This window comes from Ranitomeya variabilis, chromosome 8 (genome assembly GCF_051348905.1).
Source record: "Ranitomeya variabilis isolate aRanVar5 chromosome 8, aRanVar5.hap1, whole genome shotgun sequence".
Classification (NCBI taxonomy): domain Eukaryota; kingdom Metazoa; phylum Chordata; class Amphibia; order Anura; family Dendrobatidae; genus Ranitomeya; species Ranitomeya variabilis.
The window spans coordinates 189408105-189427082 of NC_135239.1; the positions used below are offsets into that span (position 1 = coordinate 189408105).

Below are 18978 nucleotides of genomic sequence, written 5' to 3' on the forward strand. Positions count from 1 at the left end.
CTTGTCGATCCTTTCTGGAGATTCTGTGTACTGTATGTATCTGTTATATGTGATAACGGCACAAGAAAGCATTTTACTAAACCGACTGTGTGGATTTATTTGTTAAAATTCCAAGTTCCTTGGTTTACACAAGCTTCTTCTCTTGGCTCTACGTATCCTAGGATGAGCGGGGCAAGATTTCCAGCTTAAAAAAAAAATTAAAAAACAATTATTTTCGGTATACTCTGTGGGGAGCTGTTTATACTATATGTGATATAAATGGCAGCCTGCAAAATAAACCAAGAAAAAAAGGTAAGGGTGGACATATGTGTGTCCTATACCTCCTGGTATTTGGCACGGTTGCACTAGGTTAGATGTTGCATCTCTTCCCGAGCCATCACCTTACTGTAGTAACCTTCTCACAACTCCGACTGAGGAGTTCAAAAGGGTGGTTCCATTTTGGTTTTGCGTCTGCTCTTCCTTGGCACCCATACAGGTGCATCCTCCATAGATGGTGGCGCTTTGCAGCCACTCATCACTATACGGCTGGGTGCACATGCACTTTTTTTAAGCAGAAACGCTCCAAATCTTCCTCTAAATCTAAAAACCTCTCAATAATGGCGCAGTCAGACCAAGATCGGAACGCGGTGCACGGACTGGCCGGCGGCTCTCCCCACCCGAGTGTGACAGCTGCATGGAAATACACGAAGCTGTCACGTTCCAGTCCGGAGAGCCGCCGGCCAGTCTGTGCGCTGCTTTCCGATTTATATGGCCGTCTGACTCCACACACCCTAAGGTTACATTCACACCACCGTATTTTCGGTCTCGGTGATGTCCCTGGGGAAAAAAAAAATCTGACCTCCCACGAACAGCAGTAGTGCCGGTCAGATGGCCGTATTTTCACTAGGGCCGAGTATCCATGTAAAAAATAGCAGCATGTGCAGAATTTGGATGAGACTTGTTTATTCAAGCGTAAGGGTGCACAGTAAAAAAAAAAATTTGGTCCGAGTGCTATCCGATAAAACACCAGATCACACTAGGACCAACATTGGACCATGGGGCTGCGCAAATGTCCGATTTTTGTCTTGGACAGAATCTGGCAAAGGAAAAAAACCGCAGCGAGCTCAATTTGCATCTGATATTCGGATCGCACGCACTCGGCCATGCAAGTCAATAAATAAGTCTGTAGAAAACATCGAGCTGCACTCGGATCACATCTGAGTGCAGTCCAATTTCCATCTGAGATAATTGGATCACACTCTGATCCACATAATCTGCGCTATTCTCTTGGATGGGAGAACATACGGTTGTACGGTGACCCCGGCCTGAAGAATTTCCCAGATATTGACCACATCCAATATTTAAATTATATGCATTTTATTAACATGTCACAATAATTACACGGAAACTGCGCACAATGATCAGCAAAATATCCTCGTCCTCTGATGTCTGTTTTTTATTAGTTTACCAGAAAGACAATTTTTTTAATTTTAATTTTTTTAATATTCAGTCCATGTAGGTACCGTAGTTTTCTCTTAAAGGGGGCTGTCCATGACCGCTCTTGTTTACTTATAGAATGTGATTTAGGAGTAAGTTTCATAGAAAAGAAGACACAAGTCCTTCGTGTCCAACTATGATGATCCAGAGGAAGGCTGAAGACCAATAAGTTGGTGGAGAGAAGGTCCAACCTCTGGACCCCCCCTGCCAATTCGAGGAACCACGAATGTCTGTTCTTGCACTATCCTTTTCCATCGAGATGTCTAAGAGTTTGGAAACTTTTCTGCACAATGCTATAAACAGATTCTCCGAAGCAATGGGGATCTCAGGGGTTGGAGCCCAAGTTTAATAACCACCTGATTGATGATAAAAGTAAAATGGATTGTCCGAAAACAGCTAAAAGTGAACACCGACCCGACGGATTCTCTGCTTCCATCAATAGGGGAAAGTTACCGTTCATGAAAGATGAAGAAGTAGCGAGTTCATCCAGGGAATGTCCGGCCGCTGCACCTTACGGCTTCTCACCAGCTCCGCACAAAGTTCCCTTGTCCGTACAGATCGTATTCCTTGTACAGGATATAATCTTTCAATCTGTTGGGCAGTGGCAGAAATGACATGAAAACCGGACAGCGCAGATGAAGCCTCCCCATACACTTCCGGATCTTCAGACGACACAAGTGCTTCAGGGAGCGCGGATTGGCTGGGGAGAAAAAAAGGAAACTGGGAAATGTCATATCCAAAATGTTTCTGTTCCCCTTTATTTCTCCATTCCTCCATAACAACATATCGTCTTCCCTTTTGCATTTTTTTATGTGAGCAAACCCCCAAACAGTGGTGTTTCCATAGGGGTCCCAGCAGTTCCAAGTGCTACTGGGTGCCTATCCTTCAGAAGTGCAAATTGCCTCTTCAGACAGAAAGAGGGCTTGAGCTCTATAGCGCCACCTGTTGTAAGTAACGATCTTACAAGTCACAACCCTTTAACGAGTCTTGTAATATAACTTAGGATAAAAGCCAAATCAGTATCTCAATTCGCAGACACGGTGTTTCGGGCTGTTGGCCCTCATCAGTGCGAAGCATGAGAACTGATTTGGCTAGGTGAGGGGCTCTGGACTGAGGTCTAAGGGGTAAGGTTTCTCCTTGTGGAGACTGACCTTCAGAAGATAACCAGACCCATTCGGTCTAGTTACACCTATGATGGGGGACGACTTGGCACTATATACCCCCTTATAGTGTTATGTTTTGAAGTTTGGGCAAAGTAAAAAAAAAAACATTGACTTCACTCCACTTCAGAATGGCTTAAGAAAAACAAAATTAAGACTTTGGAGTGGCCTAGTAAAGTCCTGACCTAAATCCGATTGAGTTGCTGTGTCATGACCTTAAAAAGGCGGTTCATGGTTGGAAACCCTCCAATATGGCTGAATTACAACACTTCTGCAAAGATGAGTGGGCCAAAATTCCTCCAGAGCGATGTAAAAGATTAATTGCCAGTTATCGCAAACACTTGATTGCCGTTGTTGCTGCTAAGCGCGGCCCAACCAGTTATTAGATTTAGGGGGCAATCACTTTTTCACACAGGGCCCTGTAGGTTTGGATTTTTTTTTTCCCTTAATAATAAAGACCATCTAAAAACTGCATTTTGTGATTGTGTTATCTTTGCCTAATATTTACATTTATTGGTGATCTGAAAACATTTAAGTGTGACAATCATGCAAAAGAATAGGAAATCAGGAAGGGGGCAAACTTTTTCACACAACTGTATGTCTAAATGTATCAATTGGAAGTGCTAAAGGGAACCGGTCACCTCTGAAAAAGCCATTTATCACAGAAACAGGGCTAATCTGCAGGTGAATAGCATTGCAATGCTTCCTGGCTGCCGGCTTTCAGTCACTGGGTTGCTAAACTGTAGGCGTCAGCTGTGAGTACACCCTGACACTGACAGCTTGCAGTGCGGCGTGTATGTGCAGTGCGAGCTGTCAATCAAGGTGCTGGGTCGTGCTTACAGAATAGTGAGCGTTGACTGTGGCTGCTCCGTGCACGCCTGAGTGACTGAAAGCCGGCGGCTATTGGTAAGAAATAACTTAATTTTCTCCCAGTAGCTGCACTTTCAGTAAGGCGGACAGGTAGCATTGTAACATTATTTACCTGCAGATAAATAACATTTTATCGGTCGTCCATGACAGCACTACGGAGAGAGGGGATCCGCCCTTCAGGAACAGGAAACCTACAGATACATAAGGGCGGCACCTCTCCCACGCATCAGTTGGTTTCCTGTTCCTGGAGGACAGGATTCCCTGCAGATACGACTTCGTTTCTCCTATCAATACCCAGGCCGGCTGTCCGACCCAGGTAGCGAGGGGGTCTCCTACCTCGGGCAGTGCGGGTCCCTGGAAGCGCCACGGTGGGTCCGGGTAGGGCTCCACGACAGTGAGCGGTGCAGTGTGGAGCGACGTCCGGAGGAGGTCCATCCCCAGTGGTCAGCAGGTGAGTATGTCCCCCCCCCGGGGTCCGCTCTCCCCCCTGGGCCTCGGTCTTCCCCACTCTCCCCGTCGGTGCGGTGCAGCGCGGCGTCCTGTGTGCTCCTTTCGATTCGGGACCGGAGCTGGGGGTCGGACGCCGGCCTCTGCCGCGGTCACCGCTGGGCTGCGGCCGTGGAAGCGGCGGTGGCGTAGCGGGGGGGCGGCTGGGGGGTCCGGCGGCGCCGTTCCCAGGCTTCCGGGCACGTTTCTGAGCGTTCTGCCCGAAACCGGAAGTGACGCGCAGGGGGCGGGGCCAAAACCGGAAGTCAAACGCCGGCCGGTTTTTTTCTAAAAACGCCGCTGTCCTGCATGCGGCGGGGGCGTTTGGGTGCAGGGGGGGGTGGAGCAGTCACCTGCAAGTCGGGGGGGTGGATTTGGCCACACACCTGCACTGATTCCGGATCCGGGGGAGGGCTATTTATAGCCAAACAAAATGCTGCAGCACTGCTTGTGAGCCCATCTGCAGCTATGGATGAGCCGGAAGCTGCCGTCGGTCTGCTGGAGCAGGAGCAGGATGGATCCTCGGAGAAGTCCCATGCGAACCCCCAGCTGAAGACCCGCGGACGCAGTAACCAGACCAGTCGCAGATCTAAGCAGAAGGATCTGGACCGACCCCCCAGTAATCCGGTACCTACCGCTACTGCCTGGGTAAGAGATCTTCGTGAATGTACCCTGATGCAGTCTTTTCCTATGTTTATTTCCGTAGGGGAAAAAAAGCGCTGGTAAATCAAAAAACAAGGAGTGCGCGCTATGCGCTTGCCCTTTGCCAGACGCCTACCCTAAGAGACTTTGTCAGTCGTGTGTACGGCAGACGGTAGGAAATAAATTGATGGGAACACTGATAGCGGTAGCGCCAGATAAATTACATAGCCTTTTTCTCCGCTCCCATAGGTGGCGGAAGAGTCTCCTGATTTCACATCAAGCCTTAGGGAGATTATCAGGAAGGAGGTGAAAGATTCCCTGAAATCCCTGTCCCGGGGGGAGTCTTCCAAAAGAAGAAGGGAGCCTAGCGCCTCAGAGTCGGATTTGTCCGCTGGCCCTAGTAGGGAGAATGAGTCAGACGCCTCTGTCTCCTCAGCGTCCTCTTCGGAAGAGGAGTCTAACCGGTTCTGTTTCCCATTGGACCAAATGGACAAACTTATTAAGTCAGTTAGATCCACCATGGGGGTGGCTGATGAAAGGCCAGAACTCTCTACACAGGACCTAATGTTTGGCGGTCTAGACCCTAAAAAACGTAGGTCTTTTCCGCTCAATGACAAGGTCCAGAACCTCATCAAAAGGGAATGGAAAAAACCGGAGAAGAAAGGCTCTTTTCCACCTGCCTTTAAACGCAGATATCCCTTTGAGGACCCCATGGTGAATACATGGGATAAGGCGCCGAAATTGGACGCAGCGGTGTCTAAGGCGTCTAAAAAATCATCTATCCCCTTCGACGACATGGCTTCCCTAAAGGACCCTCTCGATAAGAAGGCTGACTCATTCCTTAAAGGGACATGGGAGATGTCGGCGGGTGCCCTGAGACCTGCTGTAGCGGCGACATGTGCAGCCAGATCGATGATGGTCTGGCTGGATCAGCTAGGGTCTAAGTTGGAAGGCGGTGTTTCCAGAGACTCTATGTTGAAATTCCTGCCAACAATTCAGAATGCCGCTGCCTTTCTCGCGGACGCATCTGCGGATTCGGCAAGAATGGCGGCTAGGGCGGCCGGACTATCAAACGCAGCACGCAGGGCCCTGTGGCTGAAATGTTGGCCAGGTGACCTTCAATCCAGATCCCGTCTGTGCTCTATCCCATGCGAAGGGGAATACCTGTTTGGTCCAGTCCTAGACGAACTGCTGGAGAAAGCTGGAGACGAGAAGAAAAAGTTTCCCAATCTACCAACTACCTCTTACAGGCGTCCCTTCGCAGGGAAGAGATTCTTTCGGAGGAGACCAGCCAGAGACCAGAGCAGATGGGATGAGAAAAAGAAGAAAGGTACTGGATTTATGTTTGGAGGTGGAGGACGTCAGGAGCCATCCCGTGAGGTCAAAAAACCACCCCAATGACTAGTCGCCCCGGTGGGAGGTAGACTATCTGCCTTCTACCCGGCCTGGTCCAAAATCTCCAGTAGTGATTGGATTTTGGGGTTAATAGCTACGGGTCTGCGGCTAGAGTTCTCCTCCATCCCTCAGAACTTCTTCAGAGTTACCCCACTCAGGTCCTCTCCAGCAGAACAGGCGGCCCTGGAAGCAGAAGTTCACGACCTGCTCAGTAAGAATGTCCTGTCAGAGGTTCCGGAAGGAGAACAGGGTAGAGGATTCTACTCTCCTCTATTTCTAATAAGTAAACCTGATGGCTCCTTCAGAACAATTATTAACCTTAGGGCTCTTAATAATTTCCTGACCGTCCAATCATTTAAGATGGAAACTATTAACACCGCAATAAAGCTGCTGTTTAAAAACTGCTTTATGGTAGTATTGGATTTGAAGGACGCCTATTACCATATCCCCATTTATGCAGGTCACCAACGATACCTGAGGGTGGCGGTAAGGTTGGATGGGGTAATCAGACACTTCCAGTATAGGGCCCTCCCCTTTGGTATATCGGTCACCCCTCGAGTGTTTACCAAAGTTATGGCGGAGGTTATGGCTCACTTGCATGAGTCCAACATTCTAATAATCCCCTACCTGGACGATCTCCTTATCGTAGGTAAAACGGCGGATCACTGTCTGGAACAGTTACATAAAGTGATGTCTGCTCTGGAGCGTCTGGGGTGGATGCTAAATGTCAAAAAATCACGCTTACAGCCCATGACGGTGCAGCGATTTTTAGGCCTGACCCTGGATTCCCAGGTTCAGGAATGCCGTTTGCCTCAAGAGAAAATTGATCGCTTGCACCTTCAGGTGCTGAATGCCTCTAAAAACCCCACCATGTCCCTTAGAAGAGCCATGTCTCTGTTGGGCTCTCTCTCGTCCTGTATTCCAGCGGTCCGATGGGCCCAGTATCATACGAGGATACTTCAGGGCGAGGTGCTGTTACAACAAAAAAGGTTGGGGGGATGTCTGGAGAGCCTGATGACCCTATCCCAAGACGCTATTATATCCCTCGGATGGTGGCTAGTCCAAGAGAACCTGTCCACAGGGGTCCCCTGGGAATATAATGTAACTCGTATAGTCACCTCGGACGCTAGCCCTTCTGGATGGGGGGCTCACATGGGGGATACATTGATCCAGGGGCTTTGGGATCGGGATCAGATAGAAATGTCTTCCAACCTAAAGGAGTTAACGGCTGTGGAACAGGCAGTTAAATCACTCCTTGTCTATCTACAGGGCCACCACGTGCGGGTATTCTCGGACAATCGGGTCGCCGTGGCATACATAAATCACCAAGGCGGGACTCGTTCCAAATCCCTAATGTGCGTAGCAGATCGTCTATTCCATCTAGCAGAGCAACATCTTCTCTCATTGACGGCTCTTCACATAAGAGGGGCAGAAAACACTACGGCGGATTTCTTAAGCCGCAACACATTGAGGCAGGGAGAGTGGTCCCTGAACGACTCCATCTTCAACCTCATCGTGGAAAGATGGGGTCAACCAGAGGTAGACCTGTTTGCCACAAAAGAAAACAGGAAAGTGGCACAATTCTGCTCTCTCAACCCCAGAGAAAATCCTCTGTCAGTAGACGCCCTCCTCATAGACTGGAACTTCAGGCTAGCCTACGCCTTTCCTCCCCTGTCTCTACTTCCTCTGGTGGTGAGGAAAATCAGGAAGGACAAAGCCACAGTGATAATAATTGCCCCCTTCTGGCCCAGAAGGACGTGGTTTCCATGCCTGAGGGCTATGTCGATATCCGACCCATGGGTCTTGCCAGACATCCCGGATCTCCTGTCCCAGGGCCCAGTCTACCATCCTCGGGCGGTTGGCCTTCATCTGACGGCGTGGATTTTGAGCGGGCGCTGTTAAAGGATAGGGGGTTCTCTCCGGGCCTCATTAACACTCTGCTGAAGAGCAGAAAAATAATCACCACAAAGATTTATGTTAGGATCTGGAAGAGGTTCCTTCAAAACTCGGGGGTAATAGCTGGTCAGTCAATACCAATAGACCAGATTTTAGAATTCTTACAGAAAGGGTTAGATATGGGGTTATCCCCAAATACACTTAAAGTGCAGGTATCAGCCTTAGGGGCCCTCTTTGGCTGCAACATTGCTGAGAATCACTGGGTCAGCAGATTCATCAGAGCGACAAAACGGTCCAGGCCAATGGTGAAGAATAGGGTCATGCCATGGGACCTGAACCTAGTCCTCTCAGCCATGACAGAGGCCCCATTTGAGCCAATTGCATCAGCCTCTATTAAAAATGTATCCCTTAAAGTAGCCTTCCTGGTGGCCCTAACATCGGCGCGTAGGATAGGCGACATCCAAGCATTATCCAGGGTTCCCCCTTACATGCAGCTTAGGGATGATAGAGTGATACTATCCCCTGATCCAGCATATCTTCCTAAAGTAGTGTCCAGGTTCCACAGAACACAGGAAATAGTTCTTCCATCCTTCCTCCCCAATCCTACTAACGATAAGGAAAGGAAGCTACACACTTTAGATGTAAAAAGATGTATCCTGGAATATCTGGCAGTAACTGATCCCTGGAAGATAGATAACGCCCTATTCGTGTCCTATCAGGGTAGTAGGAAGGGTCACAGGGCATCAAAATCTACTTTAGCTAGATGGATCAGGGAGGCTATCTCGCTGGCATACATCTCAAAGGGCAAGCCGGCGCCTGAAGGTCTAAAAGCGCATTCCACTAGAGCTATGGCGGCTTCGTGGGCAGAAAGATTGGAGGTGTCGATCGACCAAATCTGTAAGGCTGCTACTTGGTCTTCTCCACACACATTCTATAACCATTATAGATTGAACTTGGGTGCCTCTTCTGACCTTTCGTTTGGTGTAAGGGTGCTGCAAGCTGTAGTCCCTCCCTAGTTAGTTACTCTCTCTGTAATTCTCTCCGTAGTGCTGTCATGGACGACCGATAAAGTCTTAGTTACTCACCGGTTAACGGTGTTTTTCGGAGTCCATGACAGCACCTGTACATACCCTCCCGTCTTCTTAAGTTCTGGGTGTACACCTCTTCCTTTATTTATATAATTCACGGGTAGTGAATAGTTAGTTATTTGTATCATTGTTTATTATGTATGCTATTAACCTTGGTGGTCCTCTTGTGCTCTGTAAACCAACTGATGCGTGGGAGAGGTACCGCCCTTATGTATCTGTAGGTTTCCTGTTCCTGAAGGGCGGATCCCCTCTCTCCGTAGTGCTGTCATGGACTCCGAAAAACACCGTTAACCGGTGAGTAACTAAGACTTTCAGAGGCGAAAAGGTTCCCCTTAAAGGGTATGTGGGTCAACATTAATAGGGTGTGGGATTTTAAAGATCTTTCTGCTCAGTTTTAATCTATCTGTGCTTTACACTACAGCAATGGATGACCATCAGTTACTTACTTGTGATGGAGTGAATTTCAGGCCAGAGCTTCTGCTTGATCAGTGTATCCCTGAGCTTAGAGCAAATGTCCACACGGTCAACGTAGTCCAGCATGACCCGAACGACGTTTCCGGAGAGGTGCCGCAGCCACGTCAGACTGATGACCTCACAAAACTGAGAAAGCGATGGGGGAGAATTGGTGAAAAAAAACTTCTACTTATGGTACATGATCGGTTTTAATGGCGTCCAATGGTAACTGCTGTCGTGAGCAGAAATTGGATGGAAAAAGTGGTGTGTGATGTCATATTACTATAAATGTGGGGAGCACATTATTTTACAGGGTCTCTTCCTCTACTGCAAGCAGATCTGTTACCAGATTTCACAATCCGAACTGCAAACGCTATTAAACCTGATGAGGCTGGTGTGCTTACTTAGAAAATTCCAAATCGGTACACCCATTCGATCCTGATATTAAGGTGAGCATATTATATTAGGCAGGGAAACACAAAGGGTTTTTCCAGCCTTCCCTTCTGAAATGAAGTTTCAGAGTAAGTACACCTGTCTCATCAGGTCTTTAAGAGATCTTTTTTTAGTAATCTATTCATAGATTAGAAGGCATTTATATCACGTAAATCTCCTTAGCAGGTGGTTTTCATATTGGATGTCACCCGACAATCTCAAAAGTTTTATTTATTTAGCATTGTATTTAGGAATAACATTTTGGATTTGATAGAAAAGAAAAACTGAAAAACTTGGGATCGGAGTCAGAATAAGATCAATGTAACCGTAGAATGAAGCTTGAACTTTACTTACCTCTCATATCCCAAATACAAAGGAGTTTTCTTGTATGTGGACTATTCAGGCCCAAAAATCTACATAGAAAAACCCCATGTTTTTGGTGTTTTTTTTTTCTGCTTCAGTTCATTCAGAAGTTAAATTTGGAGTTTATTTAAAAAAAAAATTGGAGCTGAAAAACATGTTTCTTTTTCCGTGTGCACTTTACAAGTGTTTTACCATTGGAATAAATTGGAAGATTATGCAAAGAGTATTTGGATCTGGATTCTGGAACAGAATGTACAATTGTGGAATGATCACTAGTGATAAGTGAGTATACTCGTTGCTTGGGTGGTATACTCGCTTATCACTACTAGCGACCTTTTTTCTTGTCCACATGGCCGGTCTGTACAGGAAAGTTCCAAGTAAAGGCTGGAGACCATTCCTGTTTTTGGTACTCATAATGTCGGGGCTACATGGCCATTTAGGCTGTGACACGGGTCACTTGGCCAAGGTTTGCTACATGGCCGCATTGTGTAAGTGAGTCGGGCTGCACTGTGACACTCAAGGTACTGCGACTGCAACAAGGAAGCCACAAAAAAAAAATCTAATTTTTTGTCCCGGTACCTTTCGGGTCACAATATAATCCCATGCACTCGTGCGATGCTGCGGTGGAGGAGCCGCGTGCAGCAACCTCTGCCCATGTGACCAATGTGGCGTGTAGCCCGGGCCTTAATGCCACGCTGCAGATATGTCAGATAACCAGATGAATGTAATAAATACCATTGTATCTTTGATCACTGTAGAAGTCCATCCTTCATAGCCGAGTATAGAATGTATATTATTTCCATGCGGACACTCGAAACACTTATAGACGTCGTAGCCATAGTTGAGTAACATCCGTAGCATGACTTCATCCTTGAGCGCGTACTGCAGGGCCGACGGGAAGTGCAAAGGGTTAACTCTGCACACGTAGTTGACGTTGGCCCCGTGGCGGAGCAGTAAGTTCATCAGTTCGTAGTTGCCCATTCTTAGAGCCACCTGCAGGCAGTTAATGGGGTCTTGGTTGGGGAGAGCTCCAGCGTCTAGGAGAAGCTTAGCTGAAGAAATATCATTATTGCTAACAGCAAAGTACAAGGCCGACTTCCTCTCATCGTCGTAACCTTTGCGAACCCTTTGGGCCAGCATAAAATTTACATCAAAACCAGATCGGACGAGAAGATCCAGGCACTCGGGGTGTCCTCCTGCCGCGGCCGAGTGGACTGGACTGATGCCACTTCTTCTGATCGCGGTAATGTCAGTAACTGGAATCAGCTTTCGTAAAGCCCTGGACATGACAGATGGAAAACGTTACTAACAGGGGACATAGACGTACGGGATCTGTACCACCACCCCAGAACTATCCGAGACTATGCCCAGATACGAATCTCTGCAGTCCTCAAACATCAGGAGAACATATTCTCATACTTGACATTCATGGTGGAAGTATGGACCGCCATGCACGGACTCAATGTGGGTCGGAAGTGGCATCAGTCCGATGGTCTATGAGGCTGAGAGGACCGGTAGCCGGCCAAAATATTGCTGTCCATGCTCAGACCGTGAATGTTGGACGTGTGAAATTGGCCTCCAGATGAGCGTGTTTCATGTCTACGCTGTTCATTAGCGCGAAAAATACATAGCATGAGCCAGGAGGAGTTGTATGAAGCTGGCGCTCTCGCTAAGCTTACCCCATACCTGGTAGGTGGCAGCTATTTTACACCTGTCGATAACTGGTGTAATTGGAGCTGGCTGATTACACCTTAGATGCCGCGGTGAAAATTGACCATAGCATCTAAGTCATTACATAGAGGTTCCGGAGATCATGTGGCGGCCACAACACAATATCCAGTGTCCTGTCTTTTGGGGGGTGGTCCAATGAGGACCATTGATTTAGGGCCCCTGGATATATATGTATCTTGTAGAATGACACTTTCCTTTCCTTGGTGTGAAAACAGTCAAATTCAAGAAATTAACCTATCATGGGCTTTCTTTCTATAGCAAAAGGAACGGATCTGTGGAAAGGGGCATGTAAGGGACCAGTGGTCATCAGTGCACCAGCCCCCAGGTTCTGTCTTTTCCACAAAATCACTAAAAACTGAAAAAGCCACTGATGGTAACGGTGAGTTAGAAGTCATTACATCAATCTCTATTGGTGTCATTCGTACAACTACACGTCCCAGAATAGCCTGATCGCTAATGAGGGTCTGATCTAGTGACGTTTTTGAAGGGCATCAGTGGGATCATTTTAAGTAATGTTACAAGCAAAGCACTTTAAGATATCTCGGCGTTAATGCGCATAATGTTTGGGTGATGCTGACTCTGTCGTTTAGCAGCTACTTTAATTAGGCGCTAATACTACTGGATAATAACACTGGTCGGGGAGAATGATTATTACTGCACAGCTCCACTCATCAGCTCTTCTTCCTGTAAATGACAGACATGTTCTGCAGAAAGCTGGAGCTGGCAGCAGGCTGACTGATCCATTTTGTCTGCTTCATATACAGGACAATACGACCAGGGTACAAGTAGGGCTCGTACAAATCCTCCGTCTGGCTGGCGGAGAGCGATATGTTTTCTTATCTCACTAGGGTAAGTGGCAGACTTCCATAGAGTAGGTAACTGGTATCCTTTAATTTCCAAAAACAGCGCCCTTGTGCATTTACTCAAATAGGGTTGAGCTGCAATACCAAACACAGCCTGCCAGGCAAGGGGCGCTGTTTCCTAATAAAAAGTGCAGAATAGTATAGCAGTAATGCGTACTCACAGGAGATGCCCTCGGTATGCCGCCCTGTGTATGGGTAAGTGACCTGAGTGTTTTGGTATATTGGCGTCTGCTCCATACTCCAGGAGTAGACATACAGCATCCGGGTTACCAGCGGCGGCTGCTTCAAACAGGATGGACGCAGAGTCGGAGGCTTGTGCCATAACGCTGGCTCCTACAGCAAGAGAATAAGGACTGGTAAGTCGGGAAGGAATATATGGGGGAAGCAATATTTGCCTTCTCTGGAATAACGCGGCAGGTCTACAGGTTGAGGTTCATAGTCCGGGGATATGTAAAATGGACTATGGACCAAAATTTAAGGCCACTCCAGCACCTGCCCACCATGCGGATGAGCACAAGGAGCCGGTCATGTCTGCAAGCTGTGGTTGTGACTGGCACGATTTACCGTCTGAACCTGGTCTAACCCGAATCAACAGTTGGGTTACCCTAAAATAGGCCAGGGTCACCCCAGGTTAGACCAGGTGGACTATCTATATCACGTCATTACCCCGTCTGATTTATTGGGCAAAGCGCAATATCCATTTACAAACCTGCGCCCATCTCATACCGTGTGCCAAGTCTTACATAACCTCACTACCTGGCGAGGAGCCTGGATGCCATATGTGCAGACGCATTCTGTATACTGCCCCCTCAGCGTTACCGGGGTACATGGCTACGATTGTCCCTCCTGATCAACAGCAACGTGGAAAATGGTGACAGCCAATTTTTGCCATTTGCGCAAATTTTCACATTTTTCGGTTTCAGCAAATTCCCAAAAATTCAACCCAAATTTGATTCCTAATAGGAGGATAAAACCAGACACCTTTTTACCTTTTTGAACGAGCAGCTCCATCACATCCGTGTGTCCGCTCTGCGCGGCCAGGGCCAGAGGCGTAAAGCCAAAGTTACTGGAGAAGTCGGGGTGGGCTCCTGACCGGAGGAGTAGACCCGTAATGTCCTTGCGCCCCAGCCTCGCCGCCTCATGGAGAGCAATCCTGTTATCAGTGCATGTTAAATTTACGTTAGCATTATGGCGCAGTAGGAGCGACGCTATATCGTAAGATCCATGGCGTATCGCTGAAAAGACAGGAGAAAATAAGGAATAATTAATCCGTGCCGAGCGCTCGGCCCACCGCACGTTCAGTCTGAGCAGAACTAATTGTTATGGGCCTTGCAAGTATTTTTTTCTTATGTCGTAGACTTGGTACAAATTTGGAAAACCCCTGTTCCCCGGCTGTATTTTTAAGTGCCTTATTCACCCTTCACAGGTCCAACAATCAACCTCTACCGCTGCTTCCAGTGTTTTATTGTCTGCAGTGCTGACGCCACGTTGTCACTGCTGCAGCCAGTCAGCTGTCCACATCGGCAGATCTGCTGATCTCAATGATTGGCTGCAGTGTCGATGTGACGTCAGCACCGCAGACAACAACACGCCAGGAGATCCAACCGTGGACCTGGGGAGGGTGGTGAACGTGCCTTTTTTAACAAACGCAGCCAGAAAAACCTCTTCAATTACCTATAAGAAGTGGAGAATCTTCTGTATCGTTTTTGGCGTCCGGGTCGCAGTTATTTGCCAGCAGGAAGCTGACATTGTCTAGTCTGTTGTGATCAACGGCAACAAACAGGGGGGTTTCACCTTTCAGGGTCTCCTGCTCCCAAACTCTGTAGCTGGAAGCTGAGGGAAGAAAATTGGGTAAAAGTAATATAGACCAAACATGTCTGAGCATGGCTGCAAATGTTTCTCCTTTCGTTCTAATATTAAGGCCACACGTTTAGTATTTGGTCAGGAGCAGCGATGAGCGAACGTGAAGGTGTTATCTGAGCATGCTCATGTTTCGGCATTCTCAAAAAACATGTTCCAGTCCCCGTGGCTGCATGTTTCGACAGTCCCAACACCTGAACGTGTGAACATGGCCTTACAAATAATCGGCTATGTTTGTAAATGATAGCTTTGCCCAAGTTCCTCACATTTGAATGTCGTTTGCAGGATGGATTTATCTTTCTGAGCTGCGGCCTCATGAAGTGGAGTCCAGCCTCTGTCATCGGCCTCCTCAAATGCTGACTGATGGACGCACAACTTTTCTAACGTTTGTTCATCGCCTGCAAGTACATGGAGTAATACTGACTCAATAAAGGTATTTCCTGATTTTTTATTGATCAGTTTGTTGACAGCATGGCTGATAGGGTCAGGATAAGCGATAAGTGTCTGATCAATATGGCGCACACCGCGGGACCGGCCCCTCTCAGCGTTGGGGGATGGGGAGGCATGCAGGACCCAAGCTCATCACTACTGTAGGAACGGTGGAAAGAAAATGCAGGGACTTGCCGAGGATTCTCCCTGCCGACATCAATGAGGAAAATGAAAAAATCTGCAATCACACAGCAGATTATTTGCAGCAAACTCCAGAGCAGTAGATTATCACCTTGGATTCAGTTTTGGAGTTGGGGCAAATTTTCAGATTTTGGGTGATATCTGCAATCCTTTCACAATGAAAATTGACCTTCTGCAGATTTTTACAATCATGTAAATTTTCACCAAAGATTTTTAGCAACATGTAGATCAAATTAATTAGGATCTTATCTACAGTCATGGCCGAAAGTGTTGTCATCGTCGAAATTATTCCAGAAAGTAAAGTATTAATCCCAGGAAGTTATTACAATTACACATGTTATATTCCGCACGTTTATTTCCTTTGTTTTTTATTGGAACAGCACAAAAAAAAAAGGCAAATTGGACATCATTTCACACAAAGCTTATATATTTGTCGGACAAAATTGTTGGCACCATTAACTTAATATTTAGTTGCACACCCTTTGGAATAAATAACTGCAAGTATAGGCGGATAGTTCTCGCTGACACTGATGCACCCTGACGCTACAGGACAACTTGCATTTCTTTGGAACTTGATTGGGGCTGCTTATCCACCATCCGGACTATCCTGGGTTGCAACCTTTCATCAATTTTTCTCTGCCGTCCCCTTTATATCTAGTTTCAGGAGTGATTTTCATATTGCCCACACCTGTTACTTGCCACGGGTGAGTTTGAATGAGCATCACATTCTGGAAACAAAGTTGTTTACCCACAATTTTTGTAAACAATTTTGGAGTTTTGTGTGAAATTATGTCCAATTTGCCTTTTTTTCTCTGTTTTTTTTTTTTTTTTTGTATAACAAAACATGTATAATTGCAATCATTTTCTGGGAGAAAGACTTTATTTTCGGGAACAATTTCAAGGGCGCCAACACTTTCGGCCATGACTGTATTTCACTGCTGCTGTATCACGATTCAGATGTTTCTAGAATATACGGAACGTGTGATTGTAGATTTAGAAGCCAAGAAAAAAAGCGATCAGTTGTTGTCAGAAGGTTCACGGTAATTTTAGTCTGGCAATAAGGAACATCTCCTATTTTTATGTGGACAGCTGGCTGAGCGCGGACCATAGGGACACACATTTGATCTTACATTTTACTATGGGAATACCCTGGGATTTTTTTAAAAGTATATATATATATATATATATATATATATATATATATATATATATATATATATATATATAAATTCCTCTGTACTACCCGAATACGAGAGCACTATTTATACAGTGAATATCCTGTTGTGTATTGATACGTACCGACCCGAATAGCCGCTACTATCTTGTCATGTTCAGAACTGATGAAGTAGGAGCTGAGAAAGGTAAGAAAATAAAATCCATATTATTATTTAAAAATTCATTGGGTCATCTATAATTATTAATTATTTTGCAACTAATCTTTATTGAAGCAGATCTTTAAAATAACGCAGAAATAATGACAGCGTACCTGCAGTTCTCAGCGGCTTCCACAATGGAATCCTTCTTGTAAACCTCTCGAAGGCTTTGATGGATGACATACTGAGCCGCGACATCGTCATCCAGATCATCACTGAATGTAGACAAATCCATGATTTCACACTGGTTATAGGGAGAAGAAACAAGAAATGATCTCATCCGTCCCTCTATATTACTACATGCTGTAATATCATGGAAAATGTCTAAAATTATCAATATAGCTGGCTCCCTTGGTCTGTAGTGGTTCATGGCATTGGAGAACTTGCTGTATCTTAACAACTTATTTTATTATACGAGAGATTAGAATATTTAGGATTTTTTTTTTTTTTTTACTTGATGTGAAATAATGTCATTTTCTGGAGATATGTTCACTTTAAGTCATAACATTTTGCCACCACTAGGGGGAGCTTGATGCATGCGGTTTATAGTGTTCAATAGATAAACAGTATCCAGTTTGCTCCCCCTAGTGGTGGCTGCAGGAAGGGCGAAATATATCAATTTAGGGATTTGATTTTCGGATCAGAAAACAACAATCGATCCACAAAATGACTTAGAAATATCATTATATCTCATCCATGCACGTTTTTCATATCCTACATAAAAAAAAAAAATTGCTTATACATGAAGGTGCATGATTAAATAAAATTATGCAGGTACATGGAAAGGTTTGGTTTATTTTAGGGTCTTATATTAAAGGGGATGTCCAGGATTTTAAGAAAGTGGGCTAAGGGAATTAAATTATTTCTAAAATAAGGAAACAACCTATTCTAATTTATTAAACCCCCAGTCCGGTGATCTAGATTCATTATTATTTATGTGACCGATGCAGCCAATCCATATTATAAGCAGCCACTTGATGTATTATTACATGTGACTGTCTGCAGTGGTTATAAATTTGACGATGGATAGGGATTCATCAGTACAGGACTGCAGGTGAGAGGAGAGGAGAGGAAGGGGATTTAACTGGTGAGTAATGGTGATTTTGGCCTCATATCTCACATAATAGAAGTTGATAAAAGCCAATATTCCCTACTAACATGTCTATAATTCACCATTGCAGTGCAGACAGCGCCTCTTTAGTCAGTCATATATAGACTGCAGACAACGCCATTGTTTGCACCTGTTACCGGGACTTATATCGTGTTGTATGTCCGTTACATTTGCATCATGGCTATAGCCCCCTACATCTCCTATGAGCCCCCCGTTCCGGCTCTGACGTCTTACCTCGCCTCCCCGTATTCAGCAGATCTCGAGAATTCTTCATCCACCTTCGCTGATCCGATCTTTACAAAGCAGAAAGTTTCTCCTCTCTACGTGACGGCTCCATTCCTCAGCATTAGTTTTGTTTTGATGCAGACATGAACAGGGACTTTGCCGCTGACCTATAAATACTGGATCATGGGACAGTCGCAGACCTTCTCCTGCCCCCCATCGCAGACCTTCTCCTGCCCCCCGTCACGTGGCTGAGCTATGTTTGGTAACACAATCAGGTGGATTACAGGAGAGGAATTAGAGGAGGCTGCAGATGCCGGACTCAACGCTTCTCCGCGCAGCGCGACAAGGGGTTTATGTGCTAGAAAACGCCAAAAATGATCTGCAGCACAGCTGAGGAACACCGGCTGCCAGCAGTTCTGATAACCCCCGACGCTTCTAAACGTTGTCTGAAAATCTGAATATATACCTAATATATAATGTGTAGAGATGGGGGCCATTATACTGAGGGAGGGGCTGTGAGGGCCCTCATTCTGTGTAGGGACTCATACTGAGTAAGGGGTCCTAAACTAAGTGGGGGGCTCCTATACTGAGTGAGGGACTGTGAGGGCCCTCCTTCTGTGTAGGTACTCTTATACTGTGTAAGGGGTCCTATACTAAGTGGGGGGCTCCTATATTGACTGAGGGACTATGGGGGCCCTCATTCTATGTAGAGACTCTTATACTGTGTAAGGGGTCCTATACTAAGTGGGGGACTTTTGACCACAGGCGTTCCCGTCCCCGGGCTTAGTGGCTACCTCACTGCTCTAACAGAGCAAGGTTTCCCTGGCCTGTAATAAATAAGAAAAATATGACCGTTTTCTCCCAGAAGCAGCTCAGCTCCATTCCCTTTCATCAAGCCAGGCAGGTTAAAAGTGTATTTAAAAA

The 18978-nt window shown here is 46.2% G+C and overlaps 1 protein-coding gene across 2 annotated transcripts; it reads right to left on the bottom strand.

Moving 5' to 3' along the window:
• Positions 1-1279: 1279 nt before the first annotated feature.
• Positions 1280-18473, bottom strand: ASB14 (ankyrin repeat and SOCS box containing 14). Of its 2 annotated transcripts, XM_077278551.1 has the most exons (10): positions 18064-18473; positions 16832-16962; positions 16645-16697; positions 14982-15113; positions 14530-14688; positions 13845-14090; positions 13017-13188; positions 10997-11540; positions 9460-9613; positions 1280-2176 (listed from the first exon to the last, which is right to left on the bottom strand). In XM_077278551.1, the coding sequence occupies exons 2-10, from the start codon at positions 16951-16953 to the stop codon at positions 1998-2000; spliced, it is 1761 nt and encodes a 586-aa protein (XP_077134666.1). In that variant the 5' UTR covers positions 16954-16962; positions 18064-18473; the 3' UTR covers positions 1280-1997. The 2 variants fall into 2 exon arrangements, with proteins under 2 accessions (XP_077134666.1, XP_077134665.1); XM_077278550.1 differs by lacking the exon at positions 18064-18473 and having other exon boundaries at positions 16832-17996.
• Positions 18474-18978: the final 505 nt, after the last annotated feature.